This window comes from Cricetulus griseus, chromosome 6 (genome assembly GCF_003668045.3).
Source record: "Cricetulus griseus strain 17A/GY chromosome 6, alternate assembly CriGri-PICRH-1.0, whole genome shotgun sequence".
Classification (NCBI taxonomy): Eukaryota; Metazoa; Chordata; class Mammalia; order Rodentia; family Cricetidae; genus Cricetulus; species Cricetulus griseus.
This window is the reverse complement of record NC_048599.1, coordinates 109309007-109323277: the sequence shown is the minus strand read 5'-3', so window position 1 is coordinate 109323277 and position 14271 is coordinate 109309007. Positions and strand designations below refer to the sequence as shown.

At 37.7% G+C, this 14271-nt stretch overlaps 1 protein-coding gene across 8 annotated transcripts in view; it reads left to right on the top strand.

The window, feature by feature from the left end:
• LOC100768810 (sodium channel protein type 2 subunit alpha) overlaps positions 1–14271 on the top strand; it is a 133965-nt gene that overhangs the window by 100698 nt on the left and 18996 nt on the right. For all 8 annotated transcript variants that reach the window (XM_035446371.1, XM_035446370.1, XM_035446368.1 and 5 more), the window contains 3 exons: positions 8351–8471; positions 10704–10858; positions 12619–12792. In XM_035446371.1, coding sequence (XP_035302262.1) covers positions 8351–8471; positions 10704–10858; positions 12619–12792 — 450 coding nt within the window. The remainder of the gene's footprint in view (positions 1–8350; positions 8472–10703; positions 10859–12618; positions 12793–14271) is intronic.

Below are 14271 nucleotides of genomic sequence, written 5' to 3'. Positions count from 1 at the left end.
TGATGGTATTTAGTTTTGTTTCCTAAAGTTTCTTGTTTTTTTTTTTTGTGTGTGTGTGTGTGTGGTTTTTTGTTGTTGTTTTGTGGGGTTTTTGTTTTTTGTTTGTTTGTTTGTTTTTGGAAGGGAAGTTTGTGCTAGGGAATTGTATGTAACCCAATTGAGTTAGGTCAACCTGCTTATATACAGAAAGTCTCCATATGTTTTAGAGCACAAATTCTGAACTTACCAACTCAGTGTCTTCATAATACAGTCTTTGATTTATGATATGATTGTATCAGTAACTGCTTTGTTGTTTTTTTGTTATTAACCCTTGAGCTAAAGGAAAAAATGAGGTACTGTCTATTTTGCAGTGTCTAAATCAACCGCTTTTTGAAGGGTAGACAACCGGATGGACTCAGGAGGTGTGAAGATGTTCCAATAAGTGCTCTTTTGTGTTTCCCCCAAATTCACTTGGTTCTTTATCAGCTCTCTGGAGTACCTCAACTATATCATTTAAAATCTGTGTCCCAATTCTGTAGGCTTTAACTCTTCTGCTGCTTTGACTAGATTTAATGCAATTCCCATTATGGTTTTTGAATACCTGTTTCTCTTTTTAACTTTTTTGAATAATGTTGAATCTGTGCTTGAACGATAACCTTTCAAAGAGAAATTTAGTGGTGTAATATGGTGACCTTCACTTCTGACCGTTCTTACTTCTCACAGGCGTGAGACCAAGCTGGAGGCGTCAAGAATGCCGCTCTGGTGTTTTTTAAGCAGCCAGAGGCTCGAGCCACCACTTTTACCCAGGTTACCAAAGCAAGTTGTGCATATATAAATATAATTAGTGTCTAAATGACTTGACTGGCCTGCATGTTACTCAGCTATGTCCCTTGCCCATCCATTGGCAGTACGATAAAAACATGCACAGCTGCGCCTAGGTTGGGTCCTATAAAGCATGGTCAGGCAAGGCTGACAACCCCAACCTTTTATTTTGTTTTAAGGAAACTTAATTTAGCTGCTAATTTCTTTTTGTAGACTTTAATAGGAAGTATATACTTATTTAAAAGTGAAAGTGCATGCCTTTGCGACTTTGTGACTTCCACTTAATGTCATAATTTGGAATATGCTAGTGGCCTGGAAGAGGAATGTAGGTGCTCTCAAAAAAAAAGTTTTGTCTTTGTTTTCTTTGTACTTATAAATACAATCCCAGCAAGTGTGTTTTGTTGGTAATATTTTGCTCAGTATCTGAAGGGTAATATGCAAATTAAAGCAATCCCTCACCCACAGGCAAACTTCCCAACCGACTTTCAGTGTGATAATAATGTAAATGAATGGGAGTGTTTGCATTTTGCTGCCAGCAGCAAGGGTATAATTTTCATCCACTTCATTTTTGGGAAAAGGGCAATGCTTTATTTAGCAATTGACCAAAAGCCTTATGCATTTAGAATGACTCCCTTGGAGATTCTGTTTATATTTGCTCTTAAAATTCCTAGAATGAAAGAAATGTACTCACACACGAAAATTAAAACCAAAAGAAGAAAAAAGAAAGGTTGACTTCTACCTATCTTTATAGGGTGTGCTTATTCAGAACACAGATCTGGAGTCCATCGTCCCCACCCCCTGTACCCACTGTAACTTTCTTCTTCTCCTCCGCCCTCCCCCACCGAACCTATCAAACTTCTGCATCGTGCTCCATAAACACCGCCATAGGAAAATCACAGCGAGCCCTTGCCTCCATTTGTTTATTAATGAGAGAACCCCCACATTGCGTGTAACTCTTCTGGGAGCTCTTCTTATTGAACTTTTCACTGTCTGATATTGAATTCACAATTCCGTGCACAGATCATTAAATCAAATTGTTTCTTCCGTTTCATCAGATTTTGTAGAAATGTTAATAAGAAACTGTATCCCTTAGAAATAGTAACATTGAAACTGTAAAATAGCTCAGAATAAGATCATGTTTAGCTTGTTTGAAAGGAGGAAATACCATAACATTATTAAAACACTCTTTAATATTTTGGGAAAATTCAGTTGCTAGTACTCCTGCTTCTGTCAGGAGCTTGTACAAAATATTTAAGAGGCAAGTTCCTCCCCTGTTAAATCTTTATTATCTTTAAGGTAGTGAGTTGCATATTCTAGTTTCTTATAAAGAAGTAAGGTTAGTTCCCTTATTCTCTGAATTCTCCACTTTCCACTTTCTTTAGGGATAGGCACTTGGGATAAATGACAATCAGGGACACAATCTTTTTCAGTATTGAAAACTGATTCTTACAATTTTCCATTTCTTTTTCAAAAAGTATTTTATAGTCTCTTTTAGAAATATGGTTCAATCCCTAGAAGAACATGCTAAATTCCAACATGGAAGGCATGAAGGAGTCAATAGTACATAAGTCAGATAGATCTGAGCGAGCAAGTTATATGACTGATAATAACTAATGATTTTTATCATAAATGACTAATTACATTTAAAAATAGCTTAGCTTCGTGGTAACAAACAAATGTTTACATGAGAAATTTAATGTGAAATATAGCTTAATAGACTTTTCTCCAATCAGGACTTTATTTTTTACTTTTTGGTTTTTCAAGACAGAGTTTCTCTCTGTAGCTTTGGAGCCTGTCCTAGAAATCGCTCTGTAGACTAGGCTGTCCTTGAACTCACAGAGATCCACTTGCCTCTGCCTCTCGAGTGCTGGGATTAAAGGCTTGCACCATCACCAGCTGGCAGGACTTTTTTTTTAAGTTATTTATTTTCATTGACTTTCTGGAAGGTTATTAGTTTGACATAGTGCAGTTTAATAATAATTTATTATTGATATGGAAAATAAAAGTTGAAAATATAATCCTTAAAATTAAAGTAGAATAATAGAATCTGGAGAAAGAACACGGCTGATAAAATACCTGCTGTGCAAGCCCAAGGATGTGAATTTGGATCTCATGAGTCCATGTGGTACAGGTACAGCAGTGAGTGTCACCCCAGCACCGGGGTGAGGCAGAGACAAGGGCATACTTCGGGCTTTCTGCCGAATCAGCCTCTCCAAATCACTGAGTCCCAGGTTCAGTAAGAGAACCTGATTCAAACACTAAGGCAGAAAGCAATGAAGAAACACACAATATCAACCTCCTGCCCTTACATGCACACATATACATGTGCCAACATATACCTATGCACATACAACACACATACACACCCAGAAACATGAAATAGTACAATTTGATATTTATTAGATCATTAAATAAAACATGATTCTTCCCTGCTCAGTTTACTACAGTATAATGAGAAGTATATTAATATCATTGATATGAGGAGCTCATAGAATATGGTTTTTACACAAATTTGTTTCATATTTCTAAATAAGTACAATTGCTGCTGATTTATATAACAGCCCTCTGTGACCATTCTTATATAATTTCTCTATTATCCCAATCTTGTATTGTGCCCATATTTTGTTCAAGTTTAACTAGGCAAATGCTCCTCTAACAGTATCATTCTACCCATGTATTTCCTGCTTAGTTAGGTATGGGTAGTAAGAAGAAAAGTTAAATATTGCAATATTACCAAAGAGAAGTAGAGAACTCACTAAATTGTTGTGTATGTGTATAGTCTGTTTACAGTTTACCTTTTTACTTTGTAGCACCTTGCAGTGTGTGATGCCCAGATTGGGACACTACCAGACAGCCTGTAATGGAAACATTTTATTTAAGAACATAAACCCCAGCCTGGCGGTAGTGGCACACACCTTTAGTCCCAGCACCTAGGAGGCAGAGACAGGCAGCTCTCTGTGAGTTCAAGCCAGCCTCATCTATAGAGCTACAGAGTGAGTTCCAGGACAGTCAAGGCTACACAGAGAAACCTTGTCTCAAAAAAACAGAGAGAGAGAACATAAGCCCCAACAGATACAGTGATATACACTTGACAGCTCTAAGTGGCAAATTTGCACTCTGGTTAGGTTCATCATAACTAGGAACTGAACTGAAGCTTAAGATTTTTACGTTCTTAATTCATTCCATTTTGTGGGACTTTAATACATATTTTATTAACATGATGACATTTAACTCCTATATAGCAAAATGATTGAATTGAAATGAATTTTATTAATCATCATTTTTGTTGTACATCTCCAGTATGATTTATGATAAGGTTTTTATCTATGACATATTCCAATGTATGTTTTCACCATCCTACAGTAACCAATACAGGAATTATGAATATGATTTGAATTGACACTAAGGTTCTTAGTTATGACTCATATAAGTCAGCAGTATCATAAACACTATCTTGAATCTATAATGTTGAGTCATATATCCAGTCTACTAAATGTCCCAAATTAACTAAGCTTGATTTTACTTGTGAATCATCAGAGAAATTTCCTAGAACACAGTAGAAGAACAGAGTACAGAAAATCTAGGGCATAGCCACTCATTAACTCTGACATTGACAAGGTGAGTAAGCCCACTAGATAGTGGTGTGGTGCTCCAATGAGCAGCATGGTCTCTGCTATAGTAGTTTAACACCACAAGCGTAAGCACACCCACAGACATGTGTGGAAGACACTATGCTATTGCATGAAGAGGAGATACAGCTGCTCTTCAGGGGTTCCATTCACTCTGGAACAGTAAATCTGCATACTTAGTGAAGAAAAAAGGGAACTAAATCTAAAACAACTGATTCAGTAGGAAGTTTCCTTATAGCTGACCTCACAGGCTCCTAATTGTGAATAATTCTTGGCAGCCTAATTTTCAGAATGCAATCCCAACTTTAAGAACTGTTGACCATCATTTTATCATCCCTGAATATCCAAGGAATTTTGATGCTCTGTGATTAATTATATCCCTTTGAACCTGGAAAAATCAGACAGGAAGAAGTAGGAGTACTTAGAGGCTGAAGTCCATAAATAGGCCATGAGGCCATTTATTCATTGACACAAGAAACATTCATTAACAACAAGAACTGGTGACAGGTGCATGGCATATGACAAAAACACAGTCTTTGCCCTCAAACATTAAATCTAATCAGGTACATATTTCAGAAACACAAAATACACCCTAAGCTGCACTTTGTATAAAAGTAATTACCTGAGTGTTGAAGTTCATTGCAAGTTTCTGCTGTTGCTTCTTCATTGGTACTAAAAATGCCTCATTTTGATGAAAAGGAGTTGTGTATATTCTATTACACTGTGGTTTGAAGAACAGAAAACACATAAGTGTCTTGAATAAGCTATCCACAGATAAGGCCTGTAAATATTTTTCAAAAGAATAGAAAAACACATCGGGAGAATTCTTGTTTACACTGAAGTATGAGGAACTCTGAATAGAGCAAATTGACTTTCTCTAATAATTGTTTTAATTTCAACAAGGAATTGGAAGCAAGCAATTAGCTTGGTGATTTGTTCATTCAATGAAGAGCACATTGGGAGTTCAGCTCTGAGGGCTGAACTGCTTTTGTTGTAGCCTCATCCATAGGGTTTAGGGTACTGTTCATACCCCTGAGTATCTAACAAGTATGTGGAGAAGACTTCAGTTTTTCTCTTGAAAATACTTTCGCCCATCTTTCATGAAAGGCCAAAATGAGTGATAAATCCCCAAAAAGTTATGAAACATCCGAGACACCCAAGTTAGGGAAATGGTGGAATAGAAGAAATAGGAACTGGAGGGAAAAGCAATGGCTGCAAAATAGTGAAAAACTGAATGAATACTGTTGATACTGGTCTTGATGACATCTTTTAAAATATTGGCAATCCAGATATGTGGTAATATGAATGATAGCTGGTGTTGCAGGGAAACTTTCAAAGATTTTGAATCAAGATTTCCTGTGAAATTTTATGTGGTGACTACTCCGAATCATACAGTGCCAGACTTCATTCTGTTAAAAAGCCCTTCATTTATATATCCTCCCATTGATTCATTTCTAAGTAGTATTTATTGAGTATCTACTACATACTACTATTGATTTTTATTAGTTAATTTTATTTTTGTTTTTTGTTGTTTGCTTTTATTTTTGTCTTTCTGAGACACATTTTCTCTGTATTGCTTTAGAGCCTAACCTGGAACTCTCTGTGTAGACCAGGCTGGCTGTGAGCTCACAGAGATCCACCTGCCTCTGCCTCCCAAGTGCTGGAATTAAAGGCGTGTGCCACCAATGCCTGGCTAGTTAATTTTCCCATTGCTGTGATAAAATACTCACAAAAGGAACTTGAAGAAGCATAGAAATATGTCAGCTCATCGTCTGAGAATACAGTCCATCCCAGGAAGGAAGGCACAGTGGTTAGAGTGTGAGACAACTGGTCACATAGTAACCACAGTCACAGAGAAGATAACAATGGTTGCTGGCTCTCAGTTCACCTTCTCCTTTTCTTTACTTAAGACTCCAGCCCATAGGAGTCTTACATTGGGAGTTGTCCACATTTGGGGTGGATCATCTCACCTCTGTTAATTTGGTGTAGGAATTCTCTCACAGAGAAGCTCAGGGATTTGTCTCTTGTGTTATTCTGGAACCTATCAAGTTGGCACTCAGATCAATTATTGTGCTGATGTATATGCTCACCAGTGCCAGCCTGAGCACGTGACATAAAGAGGGACCCACATTTTTGCACTGGGAGCTCCATCCTGCATTTCCAGTGTTATTCTCTTTATCAAAAGGAATATTTTCCATTCTTACTGTGTATAGTTAAATCAGATGTGACTGAACTGCATTTTGTCTGGTTACCTGTGCTATCTTACAAAATCCTATAAATGACACAGCCTTTATCATCTGGCCTCTAAAGTATAACAACTTGATGTTACATGAATCTCTACAAGTGATGAGAGAATGTTTTTAGAGTCAATTACATGATTCCAAAACCAAGTATATTCATGTAAGAAAGAGTCAAACTTAAAAGAAAGGATGTGCAATTAGAAAAGGCTCCTAGATTTGGAGTATTTTTTACCAAATTTTATTCTGGTGTTTCATCAAAGAACAAAATATATTCAAATTTTAATGGCAAAGTTATTATCTCCCCGATATCCTAAAATGTTCAATAAGGAGAAAATCAACCGTCAGCTTTTAACATTTTAGACAGATTTTAAAGTAATTGTAAAGCTAATTCTTAGAAAGCAGGAGTATGTAATAGTTATGCATCTATTATTGGTATTGTTCAAGTAGTTAAGACATTTCAATTTCATTTTTATGCATGTAATACTTTCTTCATATGAACTCAAAACATGCTAAGTCAACACTTCATAAAATAAAATTCTTTTCATGCTGTAATAGTCATCTTATTAGGAAAGAATCCATATAATTCTTATCCAAAGTATGAGTAGAGTCTTTCCAGTAGAAACTCGAGCATCCATGTGATCCCAGTGTTCCATATGTCAGTGTTCATCTTATCATGTGCTTCCCTCATCTTCTTGGTAAAGGAGCTCTTTGAACTCAGCCACCTCCTAATGTTATGCACTAATGGTAATAACATTGTGACAGGTTCGAGAATGCTGTGGCCTAAACTACTCTGGTTCCATGTGGCACTCACACCTGGCCCTGCACCATGCCTGTGGCATTTTGAGATCAGGTTTAAGACTGGGACCCCACCCTTTATGCTGGTCCCAAGGATAGACTGACCTGGATAAAGTATATGCATGTCAATATTTGAGACAATTTCTTTCATCTAGAGTTTCCTTTGGATGGTTTTGATTTAACCCAAAGGAAACAAAATGGCATGCAATGATCTATTTCTGCCATTTCTCAGAGGACAGGCAAGAGTGCCAAAGTGACAGGTAGTTTCCAAATGCACAATGAAACCCAGGAGTGCATTGGCCAAAGAGAATGCGAGATACCTGCTCTTGCTGTATAGCTAACAATGCGCTGCTCTTCTCCAAAATAGAAAGTTATAGAATGTTTTTAATAACAACCAGTAGTCCATGTTTTCATGTCAATGAAAAGTGGAAATATTTAGATTGTTGCTGTTGATGTGCCTTTGATCCAACCTTTTCTACATTTGACATGAAAATACACTTGTGCAGCTTTTGTTGGACGGGTCACAATTTTAGAATAAAACAAGCTATACCATTTACAAATTAATTTGTCAAAGCAAGATCCCAGTGACCATCTGACTGGCGGTTTGCATAAGCTTTCTGTAGAATTCTATTTCAGAAACCTTATAGATGGGCTTAAACAAAAGTTATTAAAATTGCACTGTGTTGAAGAAAAAATACTCTGCAGTGCTATATCTAATCTTGTGACCCCCACCTCTCCCAAAGCAGACTGGCAATATATTTAAGTTACTCTTAAATTTCAGATCAAGAGAATGCATACAGAAGACTGGGGCGGGGGCACAAATTGGGGATCTTTGTTTGGATTAGAGAACACGTTTAAAAGCTTATCTGTGGGATTGGTTTTCAGAAATTGAATGCAACCAGCTCATCTGAAGGCAGTACAGTTGATATAGGAGCTCCAGCAGAGGGAGAGCAGCCAGAGGCAGAACCGGAAGAATCCCTTGAGCCAGAAGCCTGTTTCACAGAAGGTAAGCAAGCAGTGGGGGTCAGTAGCCCTCTCCTATCTGTCCATCTTTCCTGACACCTGTCTACATCTCTCTACCACCTACCCACTTCTAGTCACCCATGCCTATGTGTCTACCAACAGTTTGTTTCTTTGCTTTGTTTTAAATCTCAAAACAAAGGCAATTTATCTGACTATAATCTTAAATTATGTAACTAGAACCTTTTGCTTTTGAAGGTACGGATCACCTCTAAAATGTGCTATTGCCTCTGATGTATTAGTTTGCTTTCTGTTGCTGTCATAAAACCTTCTGGCCAAAAGCAAACTGGAGACAAAAAAGAACATTAATTGGGCTTCCACTTCTATGTCACAATCCACTATGAAGGATGCCAGGACAGGAAGTCAAGACAGAGAAACATAGAGACAAGCACTGAAGCAGAGGCCATGTAGAAGTGTGGCTTACCAGCTTGCTCTCCTTGCTTTCTAAAACAACAAATGACCATGGCCAAAAGGTGGCATCACCCCAGTGGATAGGGCCCTCTCTTGTCAATCATTAACCGAGAAAATGCCCCACAGATTTGCAGACACGTCAATTAGGTGCAGGCATTTTCTTAGTTGAGGTTCTCTTTTCCCAGATGAGCTGAGCTTGCATAAAAAAAAAAAAAAAACCCTAGCCAGCACAATTGACTCCTCTGGCCCTCTAAATTAGCTAACAGCAGAGATAGCTAAACCAAATGCATAACTGTTAAAGTTGTTAAAAAAAAAAAAAAGAAAATACAATTGAGTTAAGATGAGGAAGGAAATAATCTGACATTTACTGAGTGGTCATAATATAGTGTACTAATTGCTAAATGTACGTTTCAGTCTGACCTTGAGTAATAGTTTCCTGTGTCAATCAAGGTCAAATATTTTTGTGATTTTTTTCAATAAGATGAAAAATATGAGAAAGCTGAAATGTACTACATACTTTTATATGGGGCCATTGCCGTCATCAGAGTCCTCTCAAAAGGGTTCTCTAAAGCAAGCTAAAATTACGTCATTTCAGATGAGGGTCAATTATATCATGTAACAATTGTGCAGAATGTCAAACCACATGAAACCCTCAACTCTAAGCCGCTCACCTGGGCTTGACTGCTAATGTCTTGAACATGATGGTCAGACTTTCCTGCCACTAATTTGTGTTTATATTTGTTAATTGGTTCTTATAACTTCATGTTGTCAATAGGACTCTTATACAGCTCCCAATATCTAGTCCCAAAACTATTTTATTCCATAAAATTCAGAAATTAAACTTTATTGATGAGACTTTGTAAGAGTTTACCTTATGATAATTGTTTTCTGTGACTGTAAAACTTGTTGAAAATTCATTCCCACTAAAAACGTTCATTCCCCAAGAGCAAGGCTCTTTAACATACTCAATTTTATTATGATTTTCCAAGTACAATTCTTTGAATATAATAGCTGTGCAATAAATATTTATTGAAAAGCCTTTACCTAGTACCTCACAAATTACACATAGGTACTTATTGCACTGTTGCTGATAATGATCAGAAACAAAGCAACCCAATTATATAAATTTGCAAAATTTTATAAAATTATAAATTTTTATAAATTCCCATAATCTTATGGAAAGAAACATAATAGAATCTTTCACAAACCTTATGGATACACGGAGAAGTTATATTATGCTACAAAGTGAACTAATTAGAATTTAAACATATGTAATTTTTATATAGATAGTAATAGGATGGACTCACGGGACGAAGACAAAACAGAAAGATAAGCTGGAGCTTTTATTTATATTTTTCTGTATTTGAGTGTTTTGTGGCATATTATAAAAATAGTTATATGCATATAAAAATAAAGAATCAACTAACAAATCATTAAAAGGCTATACCATTGGTTTGGATTTCTATAAGCGAAGCCATCTTTAAAATAAAGTTGTTTAGCTGGGCGTTGGTGGCACACGCCTTTAATCCCAGCACTGGGGAGGCAGAGGCAGGCAGATCTCTGGGAGTTTGAGGCCAGCCTGGTCTCCAGAGTGAGTGCCAGGATAGGCTCCAAAGCTACACAGAGAAACCCTGTCTCGAAAAACCAAATAAATAAATAAATAAATAAATAAATAAATAAATAAATAAATAAACAAAGTTGTTTATAATGCACTGTGAGGTGATAGCATAGGTGTATATCCCACCTTTACAACGATGCACCAAGAGTAACTGATAGCCTTTCCTTCATCCACTGTCCTGTATTTTAGACTGTGTGAGGAAGTTCAAGTGTTGTCAGATAAGCATAGAAGAAGGCAAAGGCAAACTCTGGTGGAACTTGAGAAAAACGTGCTACAAGATAGTGGAACACAACTGGTTTGAAACCTTCATCGTCTTCATGATTCTGCTCAGCAGCGGTGCTCTGGTAGGTGACATGGGATGCGCCCCTTCATCATTCCCCTTTCCCTGCAGTAAACCTCACTTTACCCATCTGTAAAACAGATGGTTGGGAAAAGTGAAAGAGGTACATGGAAGGACCCTCCAGAGCAGCTTACACAGCTCTATCTGAAGAGCCAGATAGGATTACACTCAGGCAGGGTGTGTTCCCGTAATACTTCAAAAAGAATCTCTCTGCCTTTTTAGTCAACAGTGGCAGTTTGTCTTTATTTTTGTATAATGAACTTTTATTCTCAAGTGCATCACTATACTTCCCAGTGTCTATTGAATTTTAGCCTTAGGCCACAATGCAAATGCAATTGTTTTCTTATTTAAGAAATAGATTTTAGAGTGTCCATGCAATGCACCTGCTGGCACTTCTTTAGAATGGCTGTGCAGAAACGATATGCAGTTGTCAGAAGTGGGGCCTGCTTAATAGAAGCCCCGGCTGGAAGAAGTCACCTGACTTGTTCACACCAATTCACTCACCAGCCTCAGCGAATGGGGACTAGGCTTCCTTAATTTCTAAAAGCATTACAAACCTAGTTTGCATCTGACTTCATTTAACAGGATGAGTAATTTAATCAAATACTCATTAATATAACAAAATGGAGTGACCCATTTTCCCATTTTGTTTTATGATAGTAGGTAGCATTTCCTTTACTTTGAATTTGCAAAAAGTAATGGTGAGTAGTTTTCATTAGGAGGATGACTACCTCTCTTCTGGGGGGTTTAAACCCACTTCCGCTTTGACTGAGTCCTGCATCCTGCCATCTACTCAATTAAGAGAATCCTCACCAGGGTGAGAACTTCCTGTAAGAGCTGGGTTCTCCCTGGTACACTCAGTCATAGCTCACCAAAGCACATGTGCTTGCACACCCAGGAGCTGGCTTCTGGGAGCTTCCAACTTGAGCTCCATGCTGAACTCCAAAGCCCTTCTGCTCAGGCCTGTCTAAAACCTAGATGCGCTCCTTCTCTAATAAGAAAACGTTCTTAGTTCCTTGATCCAGGCCACCACACACTGTTTTGACATTTCCTTTAAAATGGGGTTGCGTTAAAACATCTTTTCGCCGGGCGGTGGTGGCGTACACCTTTAATCCCAGCACTCGGGAGGCAGAGGCAGGAGAATCTCTGTGAGTTCGAGGCCAGCCTGGTCTACAAGAGCTAGTTCCAGGACAGCCTCTAAAGCCACAGAGAAACCCTGTCTCGAAAAACCAAAAAACCAACCAACCAAACAAACAAACAAACAAAACATCTTTTCATTGTAGAAGGCTCGGGTGTTTCTGTAAAATGACAATATCATTTCTTTCCTAAGAGCTACAGAATGATGGCAGCTCCCAGACACACCCACAACTGCTGGAAAAAGTGAAGAGATAATCTTTGCCCCTTTCCCAGGCTCAGGAAACTCATCGCCACATATTTACACATTTGTGGGAGAGGGGTGTCAGGCACTCTGAATTCTGAGCTATTTCGAAATGATGCCACTTCATGCTTAAGAAAGAAACATCTGGCCTTCTGTCGCACATCTCCAGCTGATTATCCAGATTTTAAAACGGTTGGAGCCTTTTCAGGAGGCTGCAATGCCCAGGTGCTCCTCACCTGTACAGATAACCGTGAAGCAAGGACAGTGTGATGGCCCTCCCTGCCCCTGACTGGAGAAGGCTTGCTTTTTTGTTCACTTTTTTCCCCAGGATATAAAGTGGAAACTGTTCTTGACAATGACATTCAATACCATGTTTTCACCTGTAGGCCTTTGAAGACATATATATCGAGCAGCGAAAGACCATCAAGACCATGTTGGAGTATGCAGACAAGGTCTTCACTTACATTTTCATCCTGGAGATGCTTCTCAAGTGGGTGGCCTATGGTTTCCAAATGTATTTCACCAATGCCTGGTGCTGGTTGGACTTCCTGATTGTTGATGTGAGTACTGGGAAGTTCTTTCTTCTGTTTATTGGCAGGGGATGATTAGTCCTGGTTCTGCCTGTGGCCTGCAACACAGAACAGGCACTTGGGGAAACAGTTTTCATCCCAGTACAGATGCTATTTCTATTTCTCCGGTGAAAATATACCTGAGACACATTTTGTCGATTTAAGTACCACCTTATATTTAGTGACTTAGTTTGAAAACTAATATTCAAATCAGTATATGAAAGTCTAAGCTACGCAAAAGTAAGCTTGTTTTCTGACTTTGTTTTAATTCTCACATTTCATACAATTGATACAATTGCAGTTGTTAAAATTCTTCACAAGCATCTTTTTTTTTCTCTTCAGAAGCATTTTTGGCAATAGAATTTGTCAGCAGCTGAGCCTGCTGAGAAATATGTGTCCCATATGTAGAACATTAATTGCATATGAATTTGTGTAGTGATATATTGTTTATGATCTAATAAAACAACTGGAGACAAAAATGCAAAGCTAGCCTGGGTAGCAGTGCTGGAGGGGGGAGCACAGAGTGCAGGGCATAGGATGGGAAGTTTGTAAATGGAAGACAAATTAAGAAGGACAAGTGGTTAAGGAACCCATAATGCCATCCAGAGAAACGTGAACTGCAGATTTAGTGGAGAGGAAGATTTTGAAGAATATCTTCAAACAAACAAACAAACAACAACAAAAACCCAGATTAAAGATTTCTATGGTGCCCAGGAAGACCCAGATGTGTTTCCTTTTCAAGTGTAGATAAACAACATACCAAAAGTGGCTACTAGAATGACCTGCCACTTGTGCAAATCTCTGATAGTTCTGCCCCAGTTCTGAACATTTTTCATTTGTCTAACTTTTCTTTCATCCTTCAGGGTTAGCCTCTCCCTTGGGTTCTGTGTCTTCAGAAATTGTAAAGCTTACTAGGTCCTTCCGGTTTACATTCAGAAAGCCTTCACAATTCTTGATAATTCAGACACTTTGTTCCTCAATTATATACTGAAGAGAGGACTTACAAAACCCTAAACTACCTAGATGAATTTTGTACCTCATCTCCCCCTTAAATTTAGAGACTGCTTTCAGATTATACATACAAAGTTAGTTTAAATAAACCAAGTTTGTAAAAGAAATTCTATTGACTTCTGTTATTTTTCTTGAAAAACATTTTTCAAATACTTATTATCACAATACTTTTAAAAACTACATTATGTCTTTATTTCTGGTTATCTGATTTTCAGATTTTGGTGTGCTTTAGAATGAGATAACATTTCTTTTATGAGTTCATAAAATATTCATAGCTCCCAAAGGTAATCAGGTATTTTAGTGATGCTTCTGATGGCTTTTTTTTTTCATCTGAGATTTTTAGAATTTTTACCAATAGCACTAGTAACCTGTATAAATAACTAAAGAAATAACCTTGAAATTCTCTACTTATACCAAAAGCTCAAATTCCTTTTCATTCACTAATTTTCTTTGCTTTAA